General features: G+C 42.3%; 2 gene segments (V, D, J or C); both read right to left on the bottom strand.

Annotated features, from left to right (window-relative positions):
* The window catches only part of LOC108794957, a 20,498-nt gene extending 10,798 nt beyond the window's left edge, over window positions 1–9,700 (bottom strand). The window contains 2 exon segments of the V gene segment in view: window positions 9,207–9,514; window positions 9,647–9,695. Coding sequence covers window positions 9,207–9,514; window positions 9,647–9,695 — 357 coding nt within the window.
* The window catches only part of LOC108794952, a 91,079-nt gene that overhangs the window by 39,330 nt on the left and 26,664 nt on the right, over window positions 1–25,085 (bottom strand). The window contains 1 exon segment of the V gene segment in view: window positions 18,912–19,211. Within this exon segment, the coding sequence occupies window positions 18,912–19,211 (300 nt within the window).

Raw genomic sequence — 25,085 nt, 5'->3', positions numbered from 1 at the left:
ATCAAAATGCACTGCGCTAAAAAAGTACTGCGCTATAATATATATTTTATTTTGTGTGATTTCATACACATTTTTAGCACAGCGGCTTGGTGTGTTTTGCTACCATAGCGCAGGTCCCTTGATAATGATGTGTACACTCCGCTTGGGTCCCCACTCAGCAGTGCACAGCACTGTCATGTGGTAACCTATGGTGGCATTCAGTGCACTGCAAAAAAATGCAGCATATAGCGAAGTGGTCAGGAGTATGTAATGTGCAGCACAACATACAGAGAGTGCAGGGTTCAGATTTCATCCCTTCACCTAGCAATCCACAGCTCTCACTGCTGCACCCAGTTCCGCCATCCACAGTGTACACCTCTGCACCTAGCCGCCTATCGATAGCTCTCACATGCAGCTGTTTACATCTGCCTGGCCTAAGACTAACACTGAGCTTCTGATCAGACCTGCCTGACAAAACTGACAGGGGGATCTGACTGAAATGTGAAAGGATCTTTATTTTATAAATACTTTTTCCAGTCTTGTTGTCTTCCTAGTAGGACGTTGAGCATTATGTATTACAGTGCAGTGTTCTATGAACATGCTGCACTATGTAGTAATGTCTTCATGTGTAATAGAGGAAGGAGGTTTTTGTATGGCTCTGTATCACTGTGTGAGAGGAGTGCTTCTATACTGCTGACAGTAATATCTTCCTTCATCATCTTCAGTTACAGCAGTAATTGTCAGAGTGTAACGAGTATAAGGAGATCCATCACTCTTGCCAGTGAACCGGTCTGGGACTCCTGTGTGTCGGGTGGTTGCACTATATATGAGAAGTGTTGGAGACTTTCCTGATTTCTGTTGGTACCAGGCTATAGCATTACCAGTGTTAGCACTGGATGTACATGTAAAGGTGACTGTCTGTCCCGGGGACACCAAGATAGAATCCGGAGTCTGAGTCATCACAATCTGTCCACAGGATCCTGAGGATGGGAAGAGACATATTGATTATTGATAAATGTCTGTATATCTTCCTATCAATCCTGATGTGTGTATTTATTGTACAATGTATAGATGTATGTGCAGAGGATGATGGGAGGAGCCTCATCTCTCACCCTGAATAGAAATTAAGATGACAGCCAGCAGATAACTGTGAGAAAGCATCTTGATGTTTGTGGAGTGTCAGATACAAAGTAGAAGACGTCTCCTGTACACTGAGATATATAGAGAGAGTGACAGGGGAGATGTTACACCCCACACACTGTGTATGCAAAGGATGAGGGATATGCAAATGTAACTATTTATATCTGAAGACCTTCTGCAGTAAATATACCCCCTCCCCCCCAAAAAAAATGTAAGCAGCCAGCACTAGCCAAGTATTTTATACTTCTATGCAAGCAACATAATAAAACCTGTGTAGTGCTTAATACCATGAAAACAATTGTTAATATTCAGTGTATTACCTTATAAAATGCATCTTAACTTCCCCATATATGAAGTTCAATAACCAACCACCTTTAGGTGTCCACATACAATTGTCTAAAACTCTTATTCGTTCAGTATGATACGTTGAATGAATTTCAAACATTTAATCCTGTGTTCCAGCCCTAAGTGAAATGCTCCTCACCTTTAAATATGGAGCTTCTCTTAAATACGATTAGATCACATAAGCTTGTGTATTTAAAACACTCAAAGTTTTTTCCTTTTCAGCAGTTATATAATGCAGCAGGCTGATCCAATCCCATGTAGATACGCTCAAAAAAATGAAATTAAATAAACAGCATCCATAGTGCAACCCGTCTATTTAAAACACTTAGGGAGTTATTCCTTCAGCTGCTGAAGTGAATAATCAAGCTGAAGTGCACTGAGGCGATGGGGACAAGGCCTTCCTCCCCACAAGCCCTGGGGCATTGGTTGTGGGGGTCTGCAGGTAGGGGGGGGGGTGATTTTTATTGCTGTACCTCTTTAATAAAGGGGCACCCAGATGCGGTACCCCCTTGTGAATGAGTAAGGGGTACTAGTCCCAGAACTCATTCACTAAAGGGTTAAATTATTATTTATTAGTTTAAAAAATCCAAAAAAGTGTTCCAACGACATAATCCAGAGTCAATCACAACGTCCAGCTTTGTCCATGATGGCTCGTCAAAATAAATTTTAAAAAGACGCCTGCTGACCCGGCTGTACATAACGACCTCCCGCTGCAGAATGAAGACTCTGACAGATGCAAGCAAAATATAAACAATTAGGTGGAGCTAGCGGTGACATCAGCGCTAGCTCTGCCCAACTTTTTACATTTGTCCGACACCTTTTAAAAAAAAATATTTTCTTTTCTTTAAACTATTCTATTTTTTTTCTTTTATTCATTTCACTCTTTTTCTATTCTGCTTGGTACCTCGGAGCAGAATAGCCGAGCCGAATGCTATTCACTCACTGCCGTACGGCCCCTATGAGCGAGTGAGCTCCCGGAGCAGTTCCCTCTGTCGAAGTCCCTCTGTACTTCGGCTCAGCCAAATATACAGAGCATGTTCGGCTGACCGAAGGCAGCTGATGGGAAGTCAGCCGTACTGAGCCAGAGTGAATAGCCAAATGTTGTTTGGCTCACTTCACTTCGGCGGGGTTATTCACTCGGCTGCCTTCGATATAGTTGTGATCCTGAAAGTCTTCATTATGACCTATGAAGTACATATTAGAATGTGACTGCTGGAACTATTTATATGAATATGATCTCCTGCCAGAGAGGTTTGCTTGTGTTCTTCTCCAGTACAACAAGTGCTTCACATTAATATATTGCATCTTATGGAAAACTTATTTAACTTGTAGACCAAGTATCATAGTAAAAATTTTGGGAATTGTGTAGCATACTTCTAAAAAAATACAGTATTTGTAATATTGATATTAATGGTCACCGGTAGGAATGCACCGATACCGATACTAGTATCGGTGCCGATACAGAGTATTTGGGCAAGCACTCGTACTTGCCTAGATGCTCCGATGCCTACCCCGATACTTCCTGTATCAGGAAGCCAGGCAGTGCGTCATTACACGCTGCCAGGCTTCCTGATTGGCCGGGAAGCCGGCTCCATGCTCCCTCATCATTTGTAACGAGAGAGCATGGAGCCGACTTCCCGGTCAATCAGGAAGCTGGGCAGCTTGTAATGATGCACTGCACGGCTTCCTGATTGGTCAGGAAGCTGGCCAATCAGGAAGCCAGGCACCGTATAATGATGCAGCACCCGGCTTTCTGATTGGCCGGGACGCCGGCTTCATGCTCCCTCGTCATCTCATGACGAGGGATCATGGAGCCGGCTTCCCGGGCCAATCAGGAAGCAGGACGCCGCGTCATTACACGGCGCCTGGATTCCATGATTGGCCAGCAAGCCGGCTGCATGCTTTCTCATCACACAGTGACGAGAAGCATGGGACGGCTTACTTGTTAATCGGGAAGCCGGATGGCGAGTCTTTGCACGCTGCCCGGCTAATCAGGAAGCCAGGTGGCGAGTCTTTACATGCCGTCTGGCTTCCTGAATGGGACATCCGGTACTTGATATTTGGCATCAGCGAGTACCGGAAACAAAATATCGGTACTATGTACCAAAATACTGGTATTGGTGCATCCCTAGTCACAGGGATAAGAAAAAACTTGACACTGGTTCTTCCCTGCAAACTGCCCAAATATTTAACCAAAAATATGTTTTACTTAAAGTTTCTCAGCAAAGATTCCAACCTGTCAGTCACGGGTGAACAAGGTACTTTATAGTAGGGCTCCTTGGCACCCTATTAACTATTCTTCCATGTTGACAGAAGGAGCAAATTGTTCATAAAAAATAATAAACAGCAGCTTTTTAACAGTAATTATATATTTTTATTGCAGCTAAGTGGATATTTTACTTATCAGCATTCCTGGTGCAGATGAAAGACACACAGACATAACAGATGGACAAATGTACCTTTTTCATTTGAGCTCCTGTCTCTGAGGAATTGCAACCATGATTTATAATGGTCTTGCTAATAATCAGTGTTATTAAAAGTGTCTGATACACCAGGCTCTCCAATCCTCTGCTCGTCTACTCTCGCTAGACTCCACCCGGTGTAGTGACATCACCAGTTCTGCTCTACGCGTTGCGTCATTCAACTCCATCAGGTATATTCTCTAAATACAGCTATTGTTTAATGTCACGATGGTAGCTGCGCTTCCTCCTGTTCGCGAGATACCATTTTATATTCCTTTTTCTTTACTCTCACAGTTATAAAACCTCATTGATCCCCCTTTCTCTTATGATCAATATTCACAACGTCTCCTTTCACTCTAAACAACTTTTTTAAGTATATCAGTTAAAATATTAAAAAATTAAATTAACCCTATGCTCTCCTTTCCAATCTTTTGTATTTTAAATATAAGCAGAGCATGAATATATTGCATCTCATCATAAAAAAGAAGCATTTATACAACACAGATACAGGGGGACCCTGGAAAAGCACTCTCCCAGTGCTGAGGGCATGTGGCCTGGTATGGCAGGGAGGGGGGGGGAGTGCTCGCTCGTCCCCCCCTTTCCTGCTCTGCCAGGCCTGTGCTCATTGTAAGGGGCTGGTTAGGAATTTTGGGGGACCCCACTTTTTCCTCCCCCATTTTTTGGGGTGGGATTCCTCCTACAAATTCCTACCAGACCTAAAGGGTCTGGTATGACTTTAGGAGGAACACTACGCAATTTTTTAAATTTTTTACTTGAGGTCCCCCTTAAAAATTAATATGACTTTTGGGGGGAGCCCCATACAATGTATTTATTTTTTACAATTGGGGTCACTCCTGACATTCCTACCAGACTTGAAGGGTCTGGTATAGTTTGAGAGACCCTACGCTGTTTTAATTTACATTTTTTTACAGTTTTTTAAAATGATTTTTTTTTTCTTCTTTTGTTTACATTTTTTTTTATTCTGCTCACTACTTCAGAGGTAGCGAGCAGAATAACCAAGCCAAATGCCATTCGGCCCCTATGAGAATATGGGCGAATGGCAGCGAGTGAACTGCCAGAGGTTTGTCGAACGGCTTCTTCACTTCGGCTCAACCGAACATGCAGAGCATGTTTGTCTGACCGAAGGCAGCCGATGTACAGCTGATTTTAGCCAATGTACGGCTGAAATCAGCCGCACAGGGCCGAAGTGAATAGCCGAACGGCATTGGGCTTGGTTCACTTTTGGCTGTATTTTTACTATATAATGAAAAAAATACAGACAATTTCTAAAAAAAATGTTTTTCTAAAGTTATGTTGTGTGCTTGGTTTGGTTTTGGGATATTTGGGGGGAAGGGGGGTGTTAGGGTTAATGGGTGGGGATGGAGAGAAGTGTTTCACATATATGGGGGGAAGGGGTGGGAGGTATAGGATTATTCTATTCACTTATTTCACATCACATTACTCTAATGACTATACTTATCTATATTGTCTACACAATAATTAATCAATTCTTGAATAGCACAAATTATGTTCACTTTATCACTAGCTCTTTTTTGTATCATGTTTAAGTTGGATGCCAATTAATTTTGAATTTAGGACCCTACTGTGTCTATTATTATCGTACACTGTGGGGACTATTCACGAAGCTGCCGAAGGATCTAGCCTTCGGCTAGCTTCGGCCCCAGGACCCCTTCGGTTCAGTAGAGATCAGCGTCCCTGGTTACCTGCTAACCAGGGACACTGATCTCCAAACAGCTACTCTCCCTGGCGCTCTGTGGGTTTGCCGCTCCTGGCCGCCAAAGAGAGAAACAGTGCTGTTTCTTTTTTTTTTTATTCTGACACGGAGCCGTGTCAGAATAGAAATTTATTTTTTTCCCATTGGAATGCATTGCTAGATTCCTATTGGCTATTTCAATTTGCAATAGCCAATAGTAAACTAATAGTAAACTAGCACTGTACCCACCCTCTGCTGCAGTTCTCCATCAGGTCCATCAGCAGAGGGCGGGTACAATGCTAGTTTTTTAGTGAATAGACCCCTGTGTGTTAAATTACAAATGTGAAATATCTGATGTTGCTATTATGGCCAATAGGATGTGTTGCTGGTGGGATATGATTCACGCATTGGGGATGTCATCTATCTCACCCAGGATTGATTTAGCCGGTCGTTCCTATGAATACATATTTTGGGGATGGTCTGCACCCCGTAGCACCTCCTCACTTTTGATCAACATTGATCGATCTTTGAGGTTGTGCTGGTGTACCGGGACTGTTCGTTCAATCACCGCGCTGACAGGGGGAGGGGTCTGTCCCTTTTAGCATGAAACGGGACGGCACGGTTGGTTGGTCAGCACCATTCCATTGGGCTGACGGCCCCCGGGTGAGGGGCCTATTTCCCATATTTCGAATGCGCCTATTTAGGGCGCATGTGCGGACCTTGTGCTCGCCGGGGGGCGCATACGCCACAGGCCGATGATTCGGACTGCGTGTGTGTCTGCGGTGGGAAAGTTTTAGAGGAGGGGAGACTCGGGGACTTGGAGAGAGAGAAGTTGGCTCTGGATACTTGAGGAGTTTGAATACTTTACAAGGTACCTAATTGATATCACGTGATATATTCCGTGTTTCTTATCTATTAATAGATCTGGTTATTGCCTTTTAGGACGACTTTTTGAATTGATTAATCTTATAAAACAATTAATACCAATGAGAACTATCTGTGACATTTTTAGATATACTTAGAATATTATTGAGAGAATAGGATTGTCTGGACTAATGGATGATCTAGGATAGAAGTGACATAGATTGAATTTAGATAAGATATATTGACTTACTTGGATACTGTTATGAATATAGAAGTTTTAATTGTTAAGGCTAATTGTAGCGAACCCTAGATCTGTTTTGTATACTCACTGACCTAGCAAAGCTCAGAGAGCGGTTTCATTTTGTTTTATTTTATTTTGTTATGTTGGGTTAGATATGTTATCTTATATGCACATGAAGGTACAACTAGGAGAGTATTGGACTATAATTTAATTTTATAGGTCGAGAAATGACAGGCACTGGAACTTCCCCTTCTCTGCAGCCCCGAGCTATCCCTGTTTCTCTTCTTCTCCTGGCTGAGTGGAAGGACTCCCCTAGATGCGAATTTGCTCGTCATAAGGAATCTCTTATATATGGTATCTATTTATTCCATTATTTATTGATTTATGTAAGCAATTGTTATGTATGGTTAGTTGCTATTTCTAATTACTTGAATGCTCACAAGTAACATTCATATAGATTCTACAGGCCACCTCTATAAACTTCCTGAGGAAGCTACGTCAAAACGCGTTGAAGAATGGAAAAGTACAGATTTTTGGATGGAATATGTAACAATATGGAAATATGTAACAATATGTTGACTGATTTAATCAATTATGGACATTGTTGTAATTAAATCAATGCTAAGAATATGAATTATTGCTATAATGCATAATATAAATCTGTACGGTTTCCTAAGGGGTGACATGCCATTTATATGTATTATGGTCCTGTTTTTAGATGAGTGTGATATGGTTTTACATACAATTATTGCTAATCATGAAATTACGTTATTAAATATGAATTTTACTATATAAAAATGAGTTACGTAGTATTATGTCTATCTTATCTCCTTGCATTATTCCCGAGTCACCTTGAAAGCCCCATTTTTTGGTCGGTATTTATGTTTTGGATTTAGGGGTTGGTGTCTCTGTTTAGTGCTGATCTCAATATTTGTTTTATTACTATATAATGAAAAAATACACACAATTTAGAAAAAAAATGTTTTTCTATGTTAAAAAAGAATTTGTAAAGGCTATGGAAAAAACAAAACCAGGTTTCCAATATCTCTATGAAAGGTTCCCAAGACTTAGGGGTCTATTCACAAAGCAGCCGAAGGATCTAGCCGTAGCTTCGGACAATCCTTCGGCTAGCTTCGGCCCCAGGACCCCTTCGGTTCAGTAGAACCGAAGGGCTGCATATGGCTCGGCTGAGCCGCGCTGAAAGCAGAAGCCGGCCGACAGCCTGCTTCTGACAACTGGGCGGAGCCAGCCGTGATGTTTCGGATGGCTCCGGCCACTTGCAGAGAGATCACCGCCCCTGGTTACCAGCTAACGAGGGACACTGATCTCCAGACAGCAAACTCTCCCGGGCGCTCCGGGAGTCTCCCGCACCCGGCCTCTCAGGAGAGAAACACTGCTTTTTCTTTTTTTACTGTGATTTGCGGTCCACGAAACGCGTGTCAAACGAGAGCTATCCGGCTGTATCCTAATGGATACACGTGGAAATACGCCCCAAAGAAGCTCCTGTACTTCTTTGGGCGTAGGGCGTTTTTCAGCGCGTCGCAACGCGCTGAAATACGCCCAAATGGGATCCATGTCCATAGCACATAATGGGATTTGACTGTTTGAGTGTTTTACAGCGCTTCGATCAGCGCTGTAAAACGCCCAGGTGTGAACCAGGCCTAAAGCACTTGGTGCAAACATGTCACTGAAAATTCACTTCTTACACTCGCATTTAGACTATTGGCCTTTGAACTATGGGGCAGTGAGTGATGAGCATGGGGAGAGATTCCACCAGGATATCACAGGCATGGAGAAAAGATACCAAGGGAAATGCATGAAAATGTTACATGAAAAACCAATAAATGAATGGAAAGTTCTGTTATTGGTATCAATAAAAAGATACATTTATAATGATTGGTGTGGCACCATTCTCATTGCTATATCACATTTTGTAGAAAAGTTATGGAGCATAATCACACATCTCCTCATAATTTTGAATCATTTTGATGCAATTTTGACCGAAGCTGTATCTTGGAAACTGGAGCCAATTAATACTCACAACGTAATTTTTCCTTTATTAGTGACCCAATTCTGGTAAAATTTAGCTACTTTCATTTACGAGGCTTTCTCCTTGTAGACTGGTGTATTCAGCTAAACAAGATTTGCTGGGATTTTCACTTAAAGTTTCTCAGCAGAGATTCTAACCTGTCACTCACAGGATGAATGGGGGATTTTATAGTAGAGCTTCTTGGCACACTATTAACTATTCTTCCATGTTTAAAGAAGTAGCTAAACTTTCATACAAAATGTCTTCTGAGTAATTAAAGTTGGCCCCATGATCAATAATAATCTTGCTTACAATCACAATTCATGACATATATGTAGATATGTATTATATATATTTGAATGAACTTTAGTAATGATATCTGTGACTGTTTTTTTTTATAAAAGAGGAAGGAGGTTTTTGTACGGCTCTGTATCACTGTGTGAGAGGGGAGCTCAAACCCTGCTGACAGTAATAACTTCCTTCATCATCTTCAGTGCCTCCAGTGATGGTTAGTTTGTATACATTTCCAGATTTGGAACCACTGAACCTGTCCGGGATCCCAGATGGACGAGTGCCTGCATCATATATAAGAAGATTTGGAGGTTGGTGGGGCTTCTGTTGGTACCAGGCTACCAAGCCATAAACATCAGCACTGGATGTACATGTGATGGTGACTGTCTGTCCAGGGGACACAGAGATAGAATCCGGAGTCTGAGTCATCACAATCTGTCCGCAGGATCCTGAGGATGGGAAGAGACATATTGATTATTGATAAATGTCTGTATATCTTCCTATCAAACCTGATGTGTGTATGCATTGTACAATGTATAGATGTATGTGCAGAGGATGATGGAAGGAGCCTCATCTCTCACCCTGAATAGAAATGAAGATGACGGCCAGCAGATAACTGTGAGAAAGCATCTTGATGTTTGTCAGATACAGTGTCAGATACAAAGTAGAAGACGTCTCCCGTACAATGAGATATATAGAGAGAGTGACAGGGGAGAAGTTACACCCCAAACACTATGTATGCAAAGATGAGGGATATGCAAATGTAACTATTTATATCTCAGGACCTTCTGCAGTAAATATACCTCTACAAAAAAAAAGTTTTTAAGCAGCCAGCACAAATCAAGTATTTTATACTTCTGTACAAGCAACATAATAAAACCAGTGCAGTGCGTATTACCATATACACACTTGTTAATAGTCAGTGTATTACCTTATAAAATGAATCTTAACTTTCCCATATATAAAATTCAATAACTGTATAATAAAATGTATCACATTTCAACATATAAATGCAGAGGCATAACTAGAAACCTCAGGGCCTTAGTGCAAGAAACCACAAAGGGCCCCCCATCAAAAAATGTCAGCGCCTCGCCGGTTACCGGGACCAGGCCCTCTTCTTCCTTTCCGGGCCCCCTTAAGTGGTGGAACACCAGGGCCTGGTCACCGATGCTACTGCTATGACCCTGGTAGTCCCGCCAGTGGATCTAGGTCAGGTTGCCCTCACACAGAAAATCTGCCTGTGATGTCACAATATGACTTTTTATGGCTCCGCTGCACCCAGCATTAGGGATAAAAAAAGTCTGGAGGCAACAAAGAGACATGTAAAAGAAACAGAAGCTTTATAGCCAAACCTAAAAGAGAGAGCAGTATTGCACAGAAAGAAAGCTAATATAACACAAGGAAGATATGTATAAACATATAAGTAACCATGCGCACAAATAACAAATGTACTATTTATGCACTATATGACAGCTGTGCAGCAGGCGATGAGGGCTTACATGTAGTACTACTTTTATATTTGTCCCTCCGACACCCCAATGATATGACTTCAGCAGGGGTTCCCCAAAACCTGAAAATGATTTCAAGTGTTCTTCTAGAGTAGAAATATAGAGAAAGATTTCTCTAAACCTGGAGTAGGCAACCTTGGCACTAAAAGCTGTTGCTTTTAGTGCCAAAAGCTGGAACTACACGTCCCATGAGGCATTGCAAGACTGACAGCTGCAGGTATGACTCCCAGCGGCTGAGGCATGATGGAATTTGTAGTTTTGGCACAGATGGAGTACCCAGGTTGCCTATGCCTGGAGTAAACTGTCCAACCATCATTCTGACATATGTGTGTTGTTACAATCCAGAGATAAGTGGGTCTATACTTAATTTAGGACAAGACCCCACCCACTGTATGTTATCTGTAAATAATAAAACCAGGGAATCCGCTTCAGTATCTCTTACTAACACCTAGTTAATGTATAAACTAAAGCAACACTAAGCCAATAGGATTGCAGTTTATATTCTCACTGAGGACAGTTAAAAAATGAAAGGTAACTCATGTCTGGTTTATAGAAGTAACAGCTCCATTCTTCTTGTGTGCTGATTTAATCTCTATAGCCTATGATCACAATGTACACACAATATTTATAGTTGAGGTGCAACGAAATGAAAATGTCAAAACTAAAACAAAACCGAAATTAAAAAAAGGCTGGCCAAAACCGAACCCGAAAATGTATTTTTTTCTAACTTTTTCAGATTTTTAAAAATATTATATTTTTATTTTTTATGAACTTTTTATTTTTTTATATTTTATTTTTATTAAATATTTTTATTTTTTTATTTTACTTTTAGGGGCTTTGGGGAAATATTGGGGGTCTAAACAGACCCCTGATATTTCCCTTTTAAAATAGAAAAAGAGATTGAGAACACACAGTCCTCAATCTCTTTTTCTGCAGCCCCTGTTATAAAGGAACAGGAATCCTCTATGAGTGTTCCTGTTCATTCACAACTTGTGGAGACAGTAAGTTACTATGTCCACAATCATGAATGAACAGGAGGTGATGTAGAGCACTTCCCATTCATTCATAATTGTGGACACAGTAAACATACTATGTCCTCAATTATTTACACTTAGCGATCACTGATCACTGACTGCTTGTTCCCGCTCTCCTTTCTGACTCACTATCACAGGAGGCTGAGTGAGCTGTGCGGGGGAGGAGATCTCGATCTGACAGCTGACTCCTCCCCCGCACATCCAGCCGGCCTCTTGTGACAACTTTGAGAGCTGTCTCCGCCCCACACCGCCGCCCTCCTGATCTGTGACATGAGGCTGAGCAGTGCAGGGAGGAGAGATGCTGGCCACTCACAGAGCAGAGGGAAAGCAGATGCACTGCTATTACGGCCAAAAAAATTGCACTTTCGGCATTTTGCCAAAAGTGCCATTTTTGGCCAATACGTTTCGGTGGCCGAAATATCAGCGCATCCCAAATTAATACAGCCGGAGGGTGAACACTCAGCAGATGTCATTGCAAAGCAAGAATGGACACCTCCAGGACTCTACTTAGTATATACAGGGTGTACACAGACACACCCGGCTGCCAATGCTCAGTGTCAGGATCTAACATGGTTTCATCCCTGTTATATCAGATCTGTCAGGAAGGTAAAGCATATGATCTGTGAAGTACATATTACCGTGTAAGTGCTGGAACACTAGTTGCTAGTGGCAGCGATGCATTTGTGGGAATCTGAGATATTATTGATTTTAGCAATTGTTTACAATATTTCTATTGTGATGGAGTGTGTTTATGTTAGTTAGGTAAGATAAAAAGATAAAGATAAAAATATATATTACCGAATATCACAAAACTATATGAACGCATGGAACTATGAGATTATAGAAAGGGTTTGCATTGGGGAACATATGCACCCATGTCAGAACAGATATATCCATGTAAGGGGAGGAAAATGAAACTGGGGGATGTGGTGGAGGAACCTTTCATTAAGGGAACAGCTATGTATTCATTCATGCGTAAATGTATAATTTAAAAAAAACAAAAACGTTTGGAAACAGTATATACAGTATATTTTATGACTAGAATCCCTTAAAGACTGGGGATTAGTGCTGGGGGGAACTTCACACACGGCGGAACCAGATGGCATCCAACTGAGAGGCAAGGCATAACTATAATATAAGTGAGGATCAAAATTGTTGCGAAGGATATATACTAAGTTAAAATAATCATAGGAATTCAAAATGCAAATCGTGGAAAGAAAGTATCGTTTTTTCAGCCTTGTTAAAGCGACAAAGGTTGCCTAGCAACACAGATATAACAAGCATGAAGGGAGTGAGTTAGATGCGGCCTGTAGGATTGCCACACCCCCCCCCCATCGACGTCATACGCTAGCCAGCGTGGCGATCGCGGGAGGGTGGACGCATAAAAAGGGATACTAACTGTCAGTGCAGAGAAAGGGAATGGAGAGATACACACGGATCGGCACGTAGGAAACAAGATACTTTATACTGATTCACTACGGCTGAGAAAGCGGAACACAGCAATGGGTGTGATTGCTTAAGGTAAAGGAACGCTGGGGCACTAAGGATGTATATGTGGGTTGGCGGTGTTTAAGCACAAAAGATTTTCAACTTTGCTTTTTGGGGGGGATAGAAAGGGCCATTCAAAACCCCGACTACACAGATCTTGAACTTAATCACGTTAATATAGATATGTAGGTGAATATGGTATCTAAGACCGCCCGGATATATCGGCCACTATACTTAGGAATAGAGGGAGAGCACTATAAACATGTAAAATTCACCATATTTGAATACAAAATGAAACACAGACTTCTATACAAATTAAGCACTATGATCATTTTCTAGCACTGTGAAGGTATATTGGATTCCCTGTGCGTCTCTGGTTCCGCCGGGTGACACTCTGTTTCAGAGTAGACGAGATTAACCCCATCACCCTGGAGGGGGATGAAAGTCCTCTCCAGGATCTTGCAGTTCCGGGTTGAAATAGTCGAGTAGAAAGGTAATACAATTCAATTAGATTTATATATATATATGTATGTTAACTCACTATGCTTCTGATATATCTAGACCAATGAATGTGTTCTTTGTAAAATATTATTATCGAATACAAACAATGATGAATTATCTGTATATATTGAACAAATGAATTAATAATGAATGTAAATGATCTAATTGATGCACTAAAAATGAATTAATATTGATGGATAAACAATTAATGTGAACAAGATTCCCCATGCATAAATATCAATGTCAAGCTTTCAATAACAAATGAAAAAGATAAACATTGATATCTCATTGAAAAATGAAATATTATTAAATTATATACATAACTAGAAACTGAAAATGAAATGAATGGAAGTTTACTGATATATTGTATGTTCTTTTCTTCTTTTGAAAAAACAGATTATTGCTGAAAGTCGGTATACACAAACATACGGAGTGAATATATCCCCATGAGGAAGCCTTTCTGGGCGTAACATGTAGGGGACTCATCAAATAGTAATATACCTGTATTAGAAAGCATTAATTATGTGTATATCCTTATCCACATGAATGTATTGTAAATGTATGAAATACGGTTTGCAAATATACCAATCAGCAATAGTCTTAGAATTAGATACATGTATTTGTGAATTGCACATGAACATCAACACAAGAGAAGTTGTAAATAATATTTTATTGAACTGCAGGAATCTTTTAAACCAACAAGAATTTAAAATCAAATAAATATATTTTTTCATATTATATATATCTGAGTCCTTCATAAACACACTCCATCACAATAGAAATATTGTAAACAATTGCTAAACTCACTAAGTAGGAGGTGTGGACTCAGGTCGCCTAGGGTGGGGTCTGGGAAGTACCATTACTGGATTGACAGAGATATTATTGATGATCTACATTTTTTCCTAAATGTAAAATAATGAGACGAGAGAAATTTCCCCTCCATCAAATTTTGTTTCGTAATCAATGGCCTTTCTGGCCTTCCCAACATTATATATCAGCTACTCACATCAGACTATAGTGAGCTATGTGTGTCTAAGTGCTTTTCTCTCCAAGCCCAGTGCCTGAAACATGCTACTGTCAGAGATTTTTCTTTGCGCTTTCATAAACCCCAGGAGGTTTATGGTGAATAAAGCTTTTGCTTCTGTTCTTCATTTTTTATTTTGTTTCTAGAGCCAGATCCATAACTCCCACTTATGTACGGTAATATGATAAGAATTTAATATAAGGAATGAGTGCAGGTAATTCCATTATCAGTCAGAGAAACAATACATACAGAGCATATTCCTGTAAAGACAAATAGGAACCGAACACCTGTAGATGGGGGGATCAGTACATTTTCTTCAGTATTATAGGGATAAGGTAAAGAAAGGGAATGCAGTGATTTCTTTATTTTTCAACTTCTTTATCACTTTTTTTCATTTAATTATTATTTCTCATTATTTTTTTAATTTTTATTGAAAAAATGTAACTTAACTTGATTGATATCACACAGGAGCTAGCTAACAAGCCCCTGTGTCATAGCCTTCAGAGGTGACAGGTTCTCTTTATTGACCCTGTCACCTCCAATACAAGAGTTCTAGCACAGCACTGTGGTGGAACTCCTGTGACAGCTGAGATGGGAAGAGCACTGCTCTCCCCTCTCACTGTGTTCACGGAGCGGGAGGGGTAGTTTTAAACCTGCCGCTCTGCTCCCTGCATCGGCGGCCAGTGAGGAGAGACTCGGCGGCCGGTGGGAGGACGGAACCAGAAGAGAATGGTAGGGGCGAGGGGGAGGGAGGACGGACTGACAGGCTGCACACATTTTACAAGTGATCGCGGCGATCACTTGTAAACGAACAAACGGCTTCCCCACACTACATTTAGTCCTTCCTTCCTGCCTTCATTTAGTCCTGCCTTCCCAAAGCAGGACTAAATGTAGAAAGCGCAACTTTATGTTCCTGGTGCCGGGGGATTCCACCCCGCTGCCGCCCCTCTGCTCCCTGCCGTCCCGAGGCCGAACCTCGGTGGTCTTGTGGGGAATCCGGGCCTGGATTATAGGCATAAGGTAAAGAAAGGGAATGCAGTGAAAGCTTGTCCTGAAAATGTAACTGTTAGTGCAAATAAAAGATATTACACATATAACCTCCCCAAACGTGAAACATACCGATATCTACAGGTGTCACATCTCCTGACTGCGTTCAATACCACTAACTATACCAATTGATGCCAACCTCCATAAATTCTTATTTAGCTCCACCCCTATCAAAGGAGGTATCTCTACATTCTATGCCCTCTTAGGTCTCTATAATCATTTTCAAAAAACCTCTCCCATGATCAAATGGGAACAGGAACTTGGTACCTCCTTCTCAGATACCCAATGGAAACTGGCACTTCAAGCATCGCACAGGGCATCCCGCTGCTCTAACCATTGGGAACTTTTCCAAAAAATTATCCATAGGTGGTATCATACCCCTTACAAATTATCCAAATTCTCTGCCTCAAATTCACCACTTTGCTGGAGACTGTGCGGCTGCATTGGTTCAATTTCTCACATCTTTTGGCACTGCAGGTCCCTCCGTGTATTCTGGAATGGAGTCTTCCGTATTATCTCCCATTTTTCCCCCTCACCTCTCTCTCCATCCCCAGAACTCGCCCTACTGCATATTAATATTGATATTTTCCCACCGGCAACTCGCACTATTGTTGTGCATATTCTCTATGCAGCTAAATTGTTGATTACCCGTAGATGGTTACAAACAACTCCTCCTAACATCATTGACCTGATTTCATTAGTTAACACCCAATATTCTTATGAAAAGATGTTTGCCATGAAAAATAACTCATATCCTATATTCCTTTCAGCTTGGAGAAAATGGATTGTACATCCATACTGCATTGTTATATCTCAAATATTGCCTGACGCATAACTGGTCCATACCTTGTCTTCCCTCCTTCCTCCCCTCCTCTCTTTCCACTTGTTTTGTCATCCTCCCTTCCTCCTAACCTCCCTATAAATGGAAATGATATTGCAAAGCATACTGTATCCTGGATGTTAAGTTGGTTATGTTATATGCATTTTGTTATGTATGCTTCACTTGACTTCAATAAAGAACTATTGAAAGTAAAAGATATTACACAAAGTACTCCAATGTTTTCTTGCAAGTTACTAATATGACTACAATCACCGGAAGGGAGAAGATAAGACATATCAGTAAGAAAAGTCACACACATTTGTCCTATTTCTGGACCAGTTTGGATATACATCCCTCCTACAGCCTCATAATGACCACTCATATCTTATAAGATCTACTCACAAATATGATAGGATGGCTGACTTACATTAAATCAGGACACAAAGGAGAAAATCCCAAATGAAAATTTAGATGCAATCCACTACATCAGGAGCGCCACTCACAATTTCCATCCACCCATCACTATGGCGGTGTACACCACTGGCCTATATATTTCAAGGGACGTGCTCTCTTTCCCCGAGCCTGATGAAGAAAGTGTATCCCTTGAAACGCATAAACTAGTAATAAAAAATACTGTGGTTGAACATACTTTACTATGTCAGCTATGCTTAAGTTATGATCCTCCGCATCTTCATTATGACCTGTGAAGTGAATATTAGCATGTGAGTGCTGGAACTATTTATATGAATATAGTATCCTGCCAGAGAGGTTTGCTTGTGTTCTTCTCCAGTACAAGTCACCTGAATATATTGTATCTTATGGAATAAGTATTTAACTTGTAGACCCATTACTAGGGATGCACCGATACCAGTATTTCGGTATCGAGTACGAGTAGCGATATACATTTTTTTCCAGTACTCACCGATACCGAATTCCGATACCTGAAGTCTAATTAAGGAAGCCAGACGGCGTGTAATGACTCGCCACTCGGCTTCCCGATTAGCAGGGAAGCCATCCCCATGCTACTAGTCACTATGTGATGAGAAAGCATGGTGCCGGCTTTCTGGCCAATCAGGAAGCCGGGCAGTGACGCGGCGTCCGGCTTCCTGATTGGCCTGGAAGCCAGCTCCATCATCATGAGGTGACGAGGGAGCATGAAGCTGGCTTCCCAGCCAATCAGAAAGCCAGGCACCGCGGCATTAAACGGCGCCTGGCTTCCTGATTGGCCGAGAAGCAAATCAGTGACAAAGGAGCATGGAGCCTGCTTCCCGGCCAATTAGGAAGCCTGGCAGCGTGTAATTATACGCTGCCCGGCTTCCTGATACAGAAAGTATCGGGCTAGGCATCTAAACATTTGAATGAGTACGAGTACTCGCCCAAATACTCGGCATCAGCACCGATACCTATACTAGTATCGGTATTGGTGCATCCCTACCCATTCCCATAGTACAGTACAGGGAATTGTGTAGCATACTTCTTATATTTCTATTAAAATTCAGTATTTGCAATATTGATATTAATAGTGCTCACAGGGATAAGCAGTTAGAGACATTATCTCCAAAAACTTTACACAGGTTCTTCCCTACCTTCCTAAAACTTCCCAAATATTTAACTAATTGGCAACAGTGGATAAGCACACTACTGCTGGGTGAAACTCTGTGGAAATGGACAGGGGATATGACCAACAGTGTGCAAGCTCTTTAAACCAGGGAGAGGAACCCTGTGACCAAATTAGCAAAAATACACACATACAAAGAGCGCTACTACTACATGGTAGGACCCAGCCAGTACTTTCAAGGTCCGGAGGTCCGCCCAAAAAATTTTTTATTTGATAGCAGGATTGGGACATTCCAATGTAAAAAGTCTAGATAACTTACTTGTCAATTCATCCAACATGGCCAGACCATGTTCTATGATCATCTCAAAAATCCCTACAGCATTAGACAATTTATCACATGTTCACACAACCATGTTGTGTATGGACTCACGTGCCCCAGTGGTCTGATTTATGTTGGCCGCACTATACGCCCTTTAAGTACCAGAATTGGTGAACATAGGCGTCTAATTGAGAAGGGTGATTTTGAACATAGTGTTCCCCGACACTTCACCCTGAAACACCAAAAAAGAACTCAAGATCTCCATGTGTTCGCCATAGAACACATTTCCACACATCTATCCTCATCTGAACGCTTTCACCTTTTATGTAAAAGAGATACCTTTTGGATATATGTCTCTTTTTTTCATTTGAGCTCCTGTCTCTGAGGGATTGTCACCATAATCTATTATTGTCTTGCTAACTATCAGAGTTATTAAAAGTGTATTAGATTTGTTTGAATGAACTTTAGTAATGATATCTGTGACTGTGTTTCTTTAAGAAAGAGGAAGGAGGTTTTTGTACGGCTCTGTATCACTGTGTGAAAGGAGTGCTAGCATACTGCTGACAGTAATAACTTCCTTCATCATCTTCAGTCACGGCAGTAATTGTCAGAGTGTAACGAATATAAGAAAATCCATCACCCTTGCCAGTGAACCGGTCTGGGACTCCTGTGTGTCGGGTGGTTGCACTATGTATGAGAAGTGTTGGAGACTTTCCTGATTTCTGTTGGTACCAGGCTAAGGCATCATAAATTTTAGCACTGGATGTACATGTGATGGTGACTGCCTGTCCCGGGGACACAGCGATAGAATCCGGAGTCTGAGTCATCACAGTCTGTCCACAGGATCCTGAGGATGAGAAGAGACATATTGATTATTGATAAATGTCTGTATATCTTCCTATCAATCCTGATGTGTGTATTTATTGTACAATGTATAGATGTATGTGCAAAGGATGATGGAAGGAGCCTCATCTCTCACCCTGAATAGAAATGAAGATGATGGCCAGCAGATAACTGTGAGAAAGCATCTTGATGTTTGTGCAGTGTCAGATACCCAGTAGAAGAAGTCTCCAGTACAATGAGATATATAGCGAGGGTGACAGGGAGATGTTACACCCCACACACTGTGTATGCAAATACCGGGGAGATGCAAATGTAACTATTTATAGCTCAAGTCCTTCTGCAGAAAATATACCTCTACAAAAAAATTAAAGTTTTTAAGCAGCCAGCACCAATCAAGTATTTTACACTTCTGTACAAGCAACATAATAAAGCCAATGCAGTGCTTATTACCATATATACAGTTATTAATATTCAGTGTATTACCTTGTAAAATGCATCTTAACTTTCCCATATATAAAGTTCAATAACTGTATAATAAAATGTAGCACATTTCAACATATAAATGGAGAGGCATAACTAGAAACCTAAGGACCCCGGTGCAAAAAAACAAAGGGCCCCCCCCATCAAAAAATGTTTGCTCCTTGGCGGTTAACGAGGCCAGATCCTCTTCCTTTCCGGACCCCCCCCCAAAGTGGTGGAAGACCAGAGCCCGGTCGCAGATGCGACTTCTGTGACCCTGGTAGTCCCGCCAATGGCTTCAGGTCAGGTTTCCCCTTACACAGGAAAATCTGCCTGTGATGTCACAATATGACTTTTTATGGCTCCGCTGCACCCAGCATTAGGGATAAAAAAAGTCTGGAGGCAACAAAGAGACATGTAAAAGAAACAGAAGCTTTATAGCCAAACCTAAAAGAGAGAGCAGTCTTGTGCAGTAAAGAACGCTAATATAACACAAGGACGATATGTATAAACATATAAGTAACCATGCGTACAAATAATAACAAGTGTACTAATTCTGCACTATATGACAGCTGTGCAGCAGGAGATGAGGGACCAAAAAAGATTTAAAGTGTTTTTCTAAAAGAAAAAATATGAAAAAAAAAAAATGAAAGGTAACCCATGACTGGTTTCTAGAAGTGACAACTCCATTCTTCTTGTGTCCTGATTTAATCTCTATATCCTATGATCAGTGGCGACTCTAGGAACAATATATAGGTGGGGGCACATAAGATACCACAGTCAAAATGGGGGGGCACTAATAATTTTCACCACTAAATCATACCACTGAAAAAACGAAAGAAGTATATATAAATAAGATTACAAAATACGAGTAATGCGGTATGCGGTGATACCTTTTTATTGTACTGACCTAATACTTAGAAGACAAGCTTTTAAGAGTTTTTCTTTCTTCCTCAGGTATTGCTTCAGACTTGAGAAAGAGAGGAAAACTCTCAAAAGCTTTTCTTAAGGGCCTGTTCACACGACGTCCCTTTTGTGTGCTGACCGGATCCGTACGCTGCTGCACTCAAAATGCATCGCAATGTATCCCTATGTGTTTTATGGGCTACAGTTCTCACGTGCGCAGTCAGCTCAGCTTACGACAGAAAAAATACTGCATGTCACATTTTGTCCGGTCCGGGAACGCGCAATGGAAACGCAACGCAATGCAGCTAAGGGCTTGTTCACACCAAGCGCGGAGCAGATCCAGAGCAGGTGCAGACCGGATCAAAACTGCGTCCAATGTATTCCTATGGTATTTTGAGCTCCAGTTCACATCGCAGCGTGCAGATCCAGAGCAGATCCAGAGCAGATCCAGAGCAGGTGAAAAAACTGCGGCAAGCCCTATTTTACCTGCTCTGGATCGGCTCTGGAACGCAACAAAAACGCATCCAAGTGCCTGAAAGCCCATGTTAAACTAAAAAAAAAAAAAAAATTGTATTCTATTTTTTACCAAAAACGGCCCGGAACGCATCAAAAACGCGGCCCAACCCACTGCACTGCGTGTGCAGAAACCTGACCGGATCTGCTCTGCATTTGGTGTTAACAAGGACTAAGGAAAAAAAAAAATTGTATTCTTGCTCCACTTATTATGATGTTATCAACAATAGACAGACAGGTTGGGGTAGAGGTAACGACATTTAGATTGTAAGCCCTCAGGGGCAGGGCCCTCCTTACCATCTTGTCTTAAATTGTATTGTGACTGTAATGTCTTCCTTATATTGTAAAGAGCTGCGCAAACTATTGGCGCTATATAAATCCTGTATAATAATAATAATGAACTGCAAACATTTTGAACATGCCCATTACCTTGCCATGGACATACGAGTAAAGGAAAAAAAAATGTATCCGGGTTAGGGATGCACAGATACTTTTCGAGTACCAGTGCAGATACTTGGCATTTTCATGTACCATCTACCAGGGTTGCAGCGGTTGCAGCTGAGACCTGGCTCTGGTGCTCCATCACTGTCCTGAAATCATTAGTGTGTATTGTTTAAGAAAAACGGTCACATGACAATAAACAAAAATGTGTAAGTACGCGGCAAGTACCAGTACTCGTACTCACAAAACTGGTATCTGTGCATCACTTTATTTATATTTATAAAAACTAAATCGTACAATAAAACAGAGATGTAGAAATCCCAGGAGCTCCGTGTGCTCCTTACAAATGACAGCTGCCTCCTAATTTTTTAATTTTTCTCTAGTGTAGTCTTGGAGCTCAAAAGTATCGGTACATGTACTCGTACTTGTACCGAGTACTGTACTTGGTATCTGTGCAACCCTAATCCGGGTGACCTCGAAAATCCTCATACAAACTCCAGAACTGACCCTTGGAGTCCTGGAGCCTCAAGATTGGGTGTACCCAATAACGATGTCTCCTGCGGGCTCGTTCTCTGCAGATTGCTGTAGCCAGCACCATCAACATGCCTGCAAACATGTGATGCATGTCTGATCACCAGCTTTACATACACAAAGGGAAGTAGATGTTCCGAGAGGGCGGAAGTGACCTCAGAGGCTGAATCTGCATAGTGACAGCCCCTTGGCTAAAAAAAAATAATTGTCAGCATCCGGACCGAAAACGCATCAAAAACGCGTCAAAAACGCACTGCATCAGCAGCTCCACGTCTGCTGATCAGGACCTGATCTCATGTGAACAGGCCCTTATAGTTTAAAGCAATTTCAGCAAACACCAGGGCTGTGTAAATAATCACTTATGTAACACAGCGATAGAGGACTACAAACCGCAGCAATACATTATACAGAAATGCAGAATAATATCACCAGCTATAGAGCACTACAAATCCCAGCAATACATTATACAGTAATGGAAAATAATACCAATAGCTATAGAGGACTACAAATCCCAGCAAACATTATACAGCCTTGCGGAATAATACCATTAGCTATAGAGGACTACAAATCCCAGCAAAACATAGAGCAATGCAGAATAATAGCATATACATTTGCCACATACTCTGTGCTGCTGCTCTACTCTGGGGTTCTGGCCTAATGTATTGGGCAGAGCTTGTCAGGAGGGGTGGGGAGGGTCTTAGTAAGGGGATATGTGCGGGTCGCAGAAGCGCTGTAAGCAGGCATTGTGTGGCTCCCCAGAAGGCTGCCGCAAGGTCCCCAGCAAGTGCCGGACCTAAGACACCTAAGTCAATTTAAAAAATGTAAGCGCTGGTATCGGTTTTTAGTATTGGGACAGAGGTCAGTTATAATGCAGAGTGCATTGGTCAATAATGTAGCGCAGAGTGCATTGGTCAATAATGTAGCGCAGAGTGCATTGGTCAATAATGTAGCGCAGAGTGCGGTGCTCAGTAATGTTACACAAAGTGCGGATGACAGCAATGTAACGCAAAGTGCGGAGGACAGCAATTTAATGCACAGTGCGGAGGACAGCAATGTATCGCAGAGTGCGGAGGACAGCAATGTATCGCAGAGTGCGGAGCTCTCTGGTGGTGGGGGGGGACAACAATGTTTCTCCCATGTGAAGCCCCAAGCAGCCTTGTGCGTCTTCTCTGTCCCTACTCTGCTAAAATACATGAGCAGCCAATGGCAGTGCTGCACTCTCCCTCTTAGCCAATAGCAGCAGGAGTGGGCGGAGGAAGATACAAGTGGTTGCCGACTGCCGAGGAGCCCATACAGCAGGGGTCTCAAACTCAATTTAGTCGGGGGCCACTGGACACATTTTTTAGTCCCGTGGGGGCCGCTACTATATACGGTACCAGTGTTAATGTCTGTACATGTTACAAGCGGGAACTGTCACCCATTCAAATTAATGATCGGATGACAGCCGCTGCATGTACACGCCTGCACACCGCATGTAATCATATGTGAAAGGATTACATGCAGTTAGGAATCTGTCACTATCCCTGGTTACACGATTGTGGTTCCAGAGATAGTGATTGTTTTTGTAACTGCATGTAATCATTGTGATGGACTGCACCGTCACTGTGCTAGTTGGAGTGGGCTGCAGACTGGCCTCTTACCCACCGATTATGGCCCAACAAGAGAACAGGAGATTTTGGGACTAAATGTACATTTTATATGCAGACAGTGACTGTTGCCCTCTGGGAAATATATGTTTTAAAATGGTGGAGGACAAGGACTTGGCCACATGGTTTGTCTATTCAAAATGGAGACTTAATTAAGTTAAGTCAGTTGTATAGAAGTTGCATAGCTTTCCCCTCCTCCCACCTGTTATCTGATGCTCACCCTATTGTACTGTGACTGTGTATGTAAATGTCTGATTCCCTGTGTAAGCTGTTATCTGGGTTTGTCATGAGGGGGAAGGGAGGGGAGGGGTTGTAGCCCTCCCAGTGTCTCTAAAGTGAATGTCCTTTGTTTAATAAAGGAGTTGCTCTTTCTATGTTGAACCTTCAACATGAGTTTTGCCTCGTGATTGGGGGTTAGGGGCTGGTTACTGCCAATCTGCTGGCTGAGAGTGGGGTTTGGCGTGCAGGAGACGCTCTTTGGCAGAAGGTACCCAGTCGGGGTACCAGGCGGTCCGTCACAATCATATCACATACAATTACATGCGGTGTGCAGGCGTGTACATGCAGCCGCTGTCACCCTAGAGTTCCGGCCAAAGCTGACAGGAGCAGCTCTGCGGTCTGCATCCCTCGGAGATGCAGACCGTGTAGCTGCTCCTGCAAGTCGGGCACGCGGTCTGTGATTGTCAAGAAGCCCGCCGAAGCACTATGGATGGTGGTGTGCCGCAGGCATCTGCGCATGCGCATACACAGGGTGTGACCCATAGAGCCTGCCATGGGTGTGCGTCTCTGTGTGGATGTGCGCACAACAGATTCTGGCGCCAGACGGGCTATTTAAACTGTGCCTCCTGGGTGTTTCATTGCTGGATGATCGTCAGCTATTGCAGCTAGTATCCAGCTTGTGTTCCACTTGTTATTTGACCCGGCTATCCTGTTCATCCCCTGGCTTTCTCCTGTTCCTTGACCTCGGATTGTTCCTGACTATTCTCTGCCTGCTGCATTGTACTTTGCTGCCTTCCTGATTCTGACCTCGGCCTGTACCTCCACGACGCCTTCTCCTGCTACCTGGTCCTTCCTGCCACCTGGTTCCTGCTCTGCCGGCTTCGCATCTTGCCACCACCTAGCCTGCATCCGGACGTGCATCCGGTGCGTTGCATGGAGTATCGCATTGATGGACTAGACGGTTTCCGGCTCCAGCCTGCAGGCACTTGTGCCCCTCTGTGCCCTGAGCACCCTGTTCCATTACCCAGGGTTATCGGGACCGGAGTTGCAAGGGAGGCCTCCCTCGTCATCTCAAGCTCTGAAAAGGTACGTGACAGTGACCGTGTGCCCGACTTGTCAGCTGGCAAGAGACCACTGCCGTACAGTGAAGCTGTACGGCAGCG

Source organism: Nanorana parkeri, unplaced genomic scaffold (genome assembly GCF_000935625.1).
Source record: "Nanorana parkeri isolate BGI_ZX_2015 unplaced genomic scaffold, ASM93562v1 scaffold919, whole genome shotgun sequence".
NCBI classification, from domain to species: domain Eukaryota; kingdom Metazoa; phylum Chordata; class Amphibia; order Anura; family Dicroglossidae; genus Nanorana; species Nanorana parkeri.
This window is presented reverse-complemented; position numbering and strand designations above follow the sequence as displayed.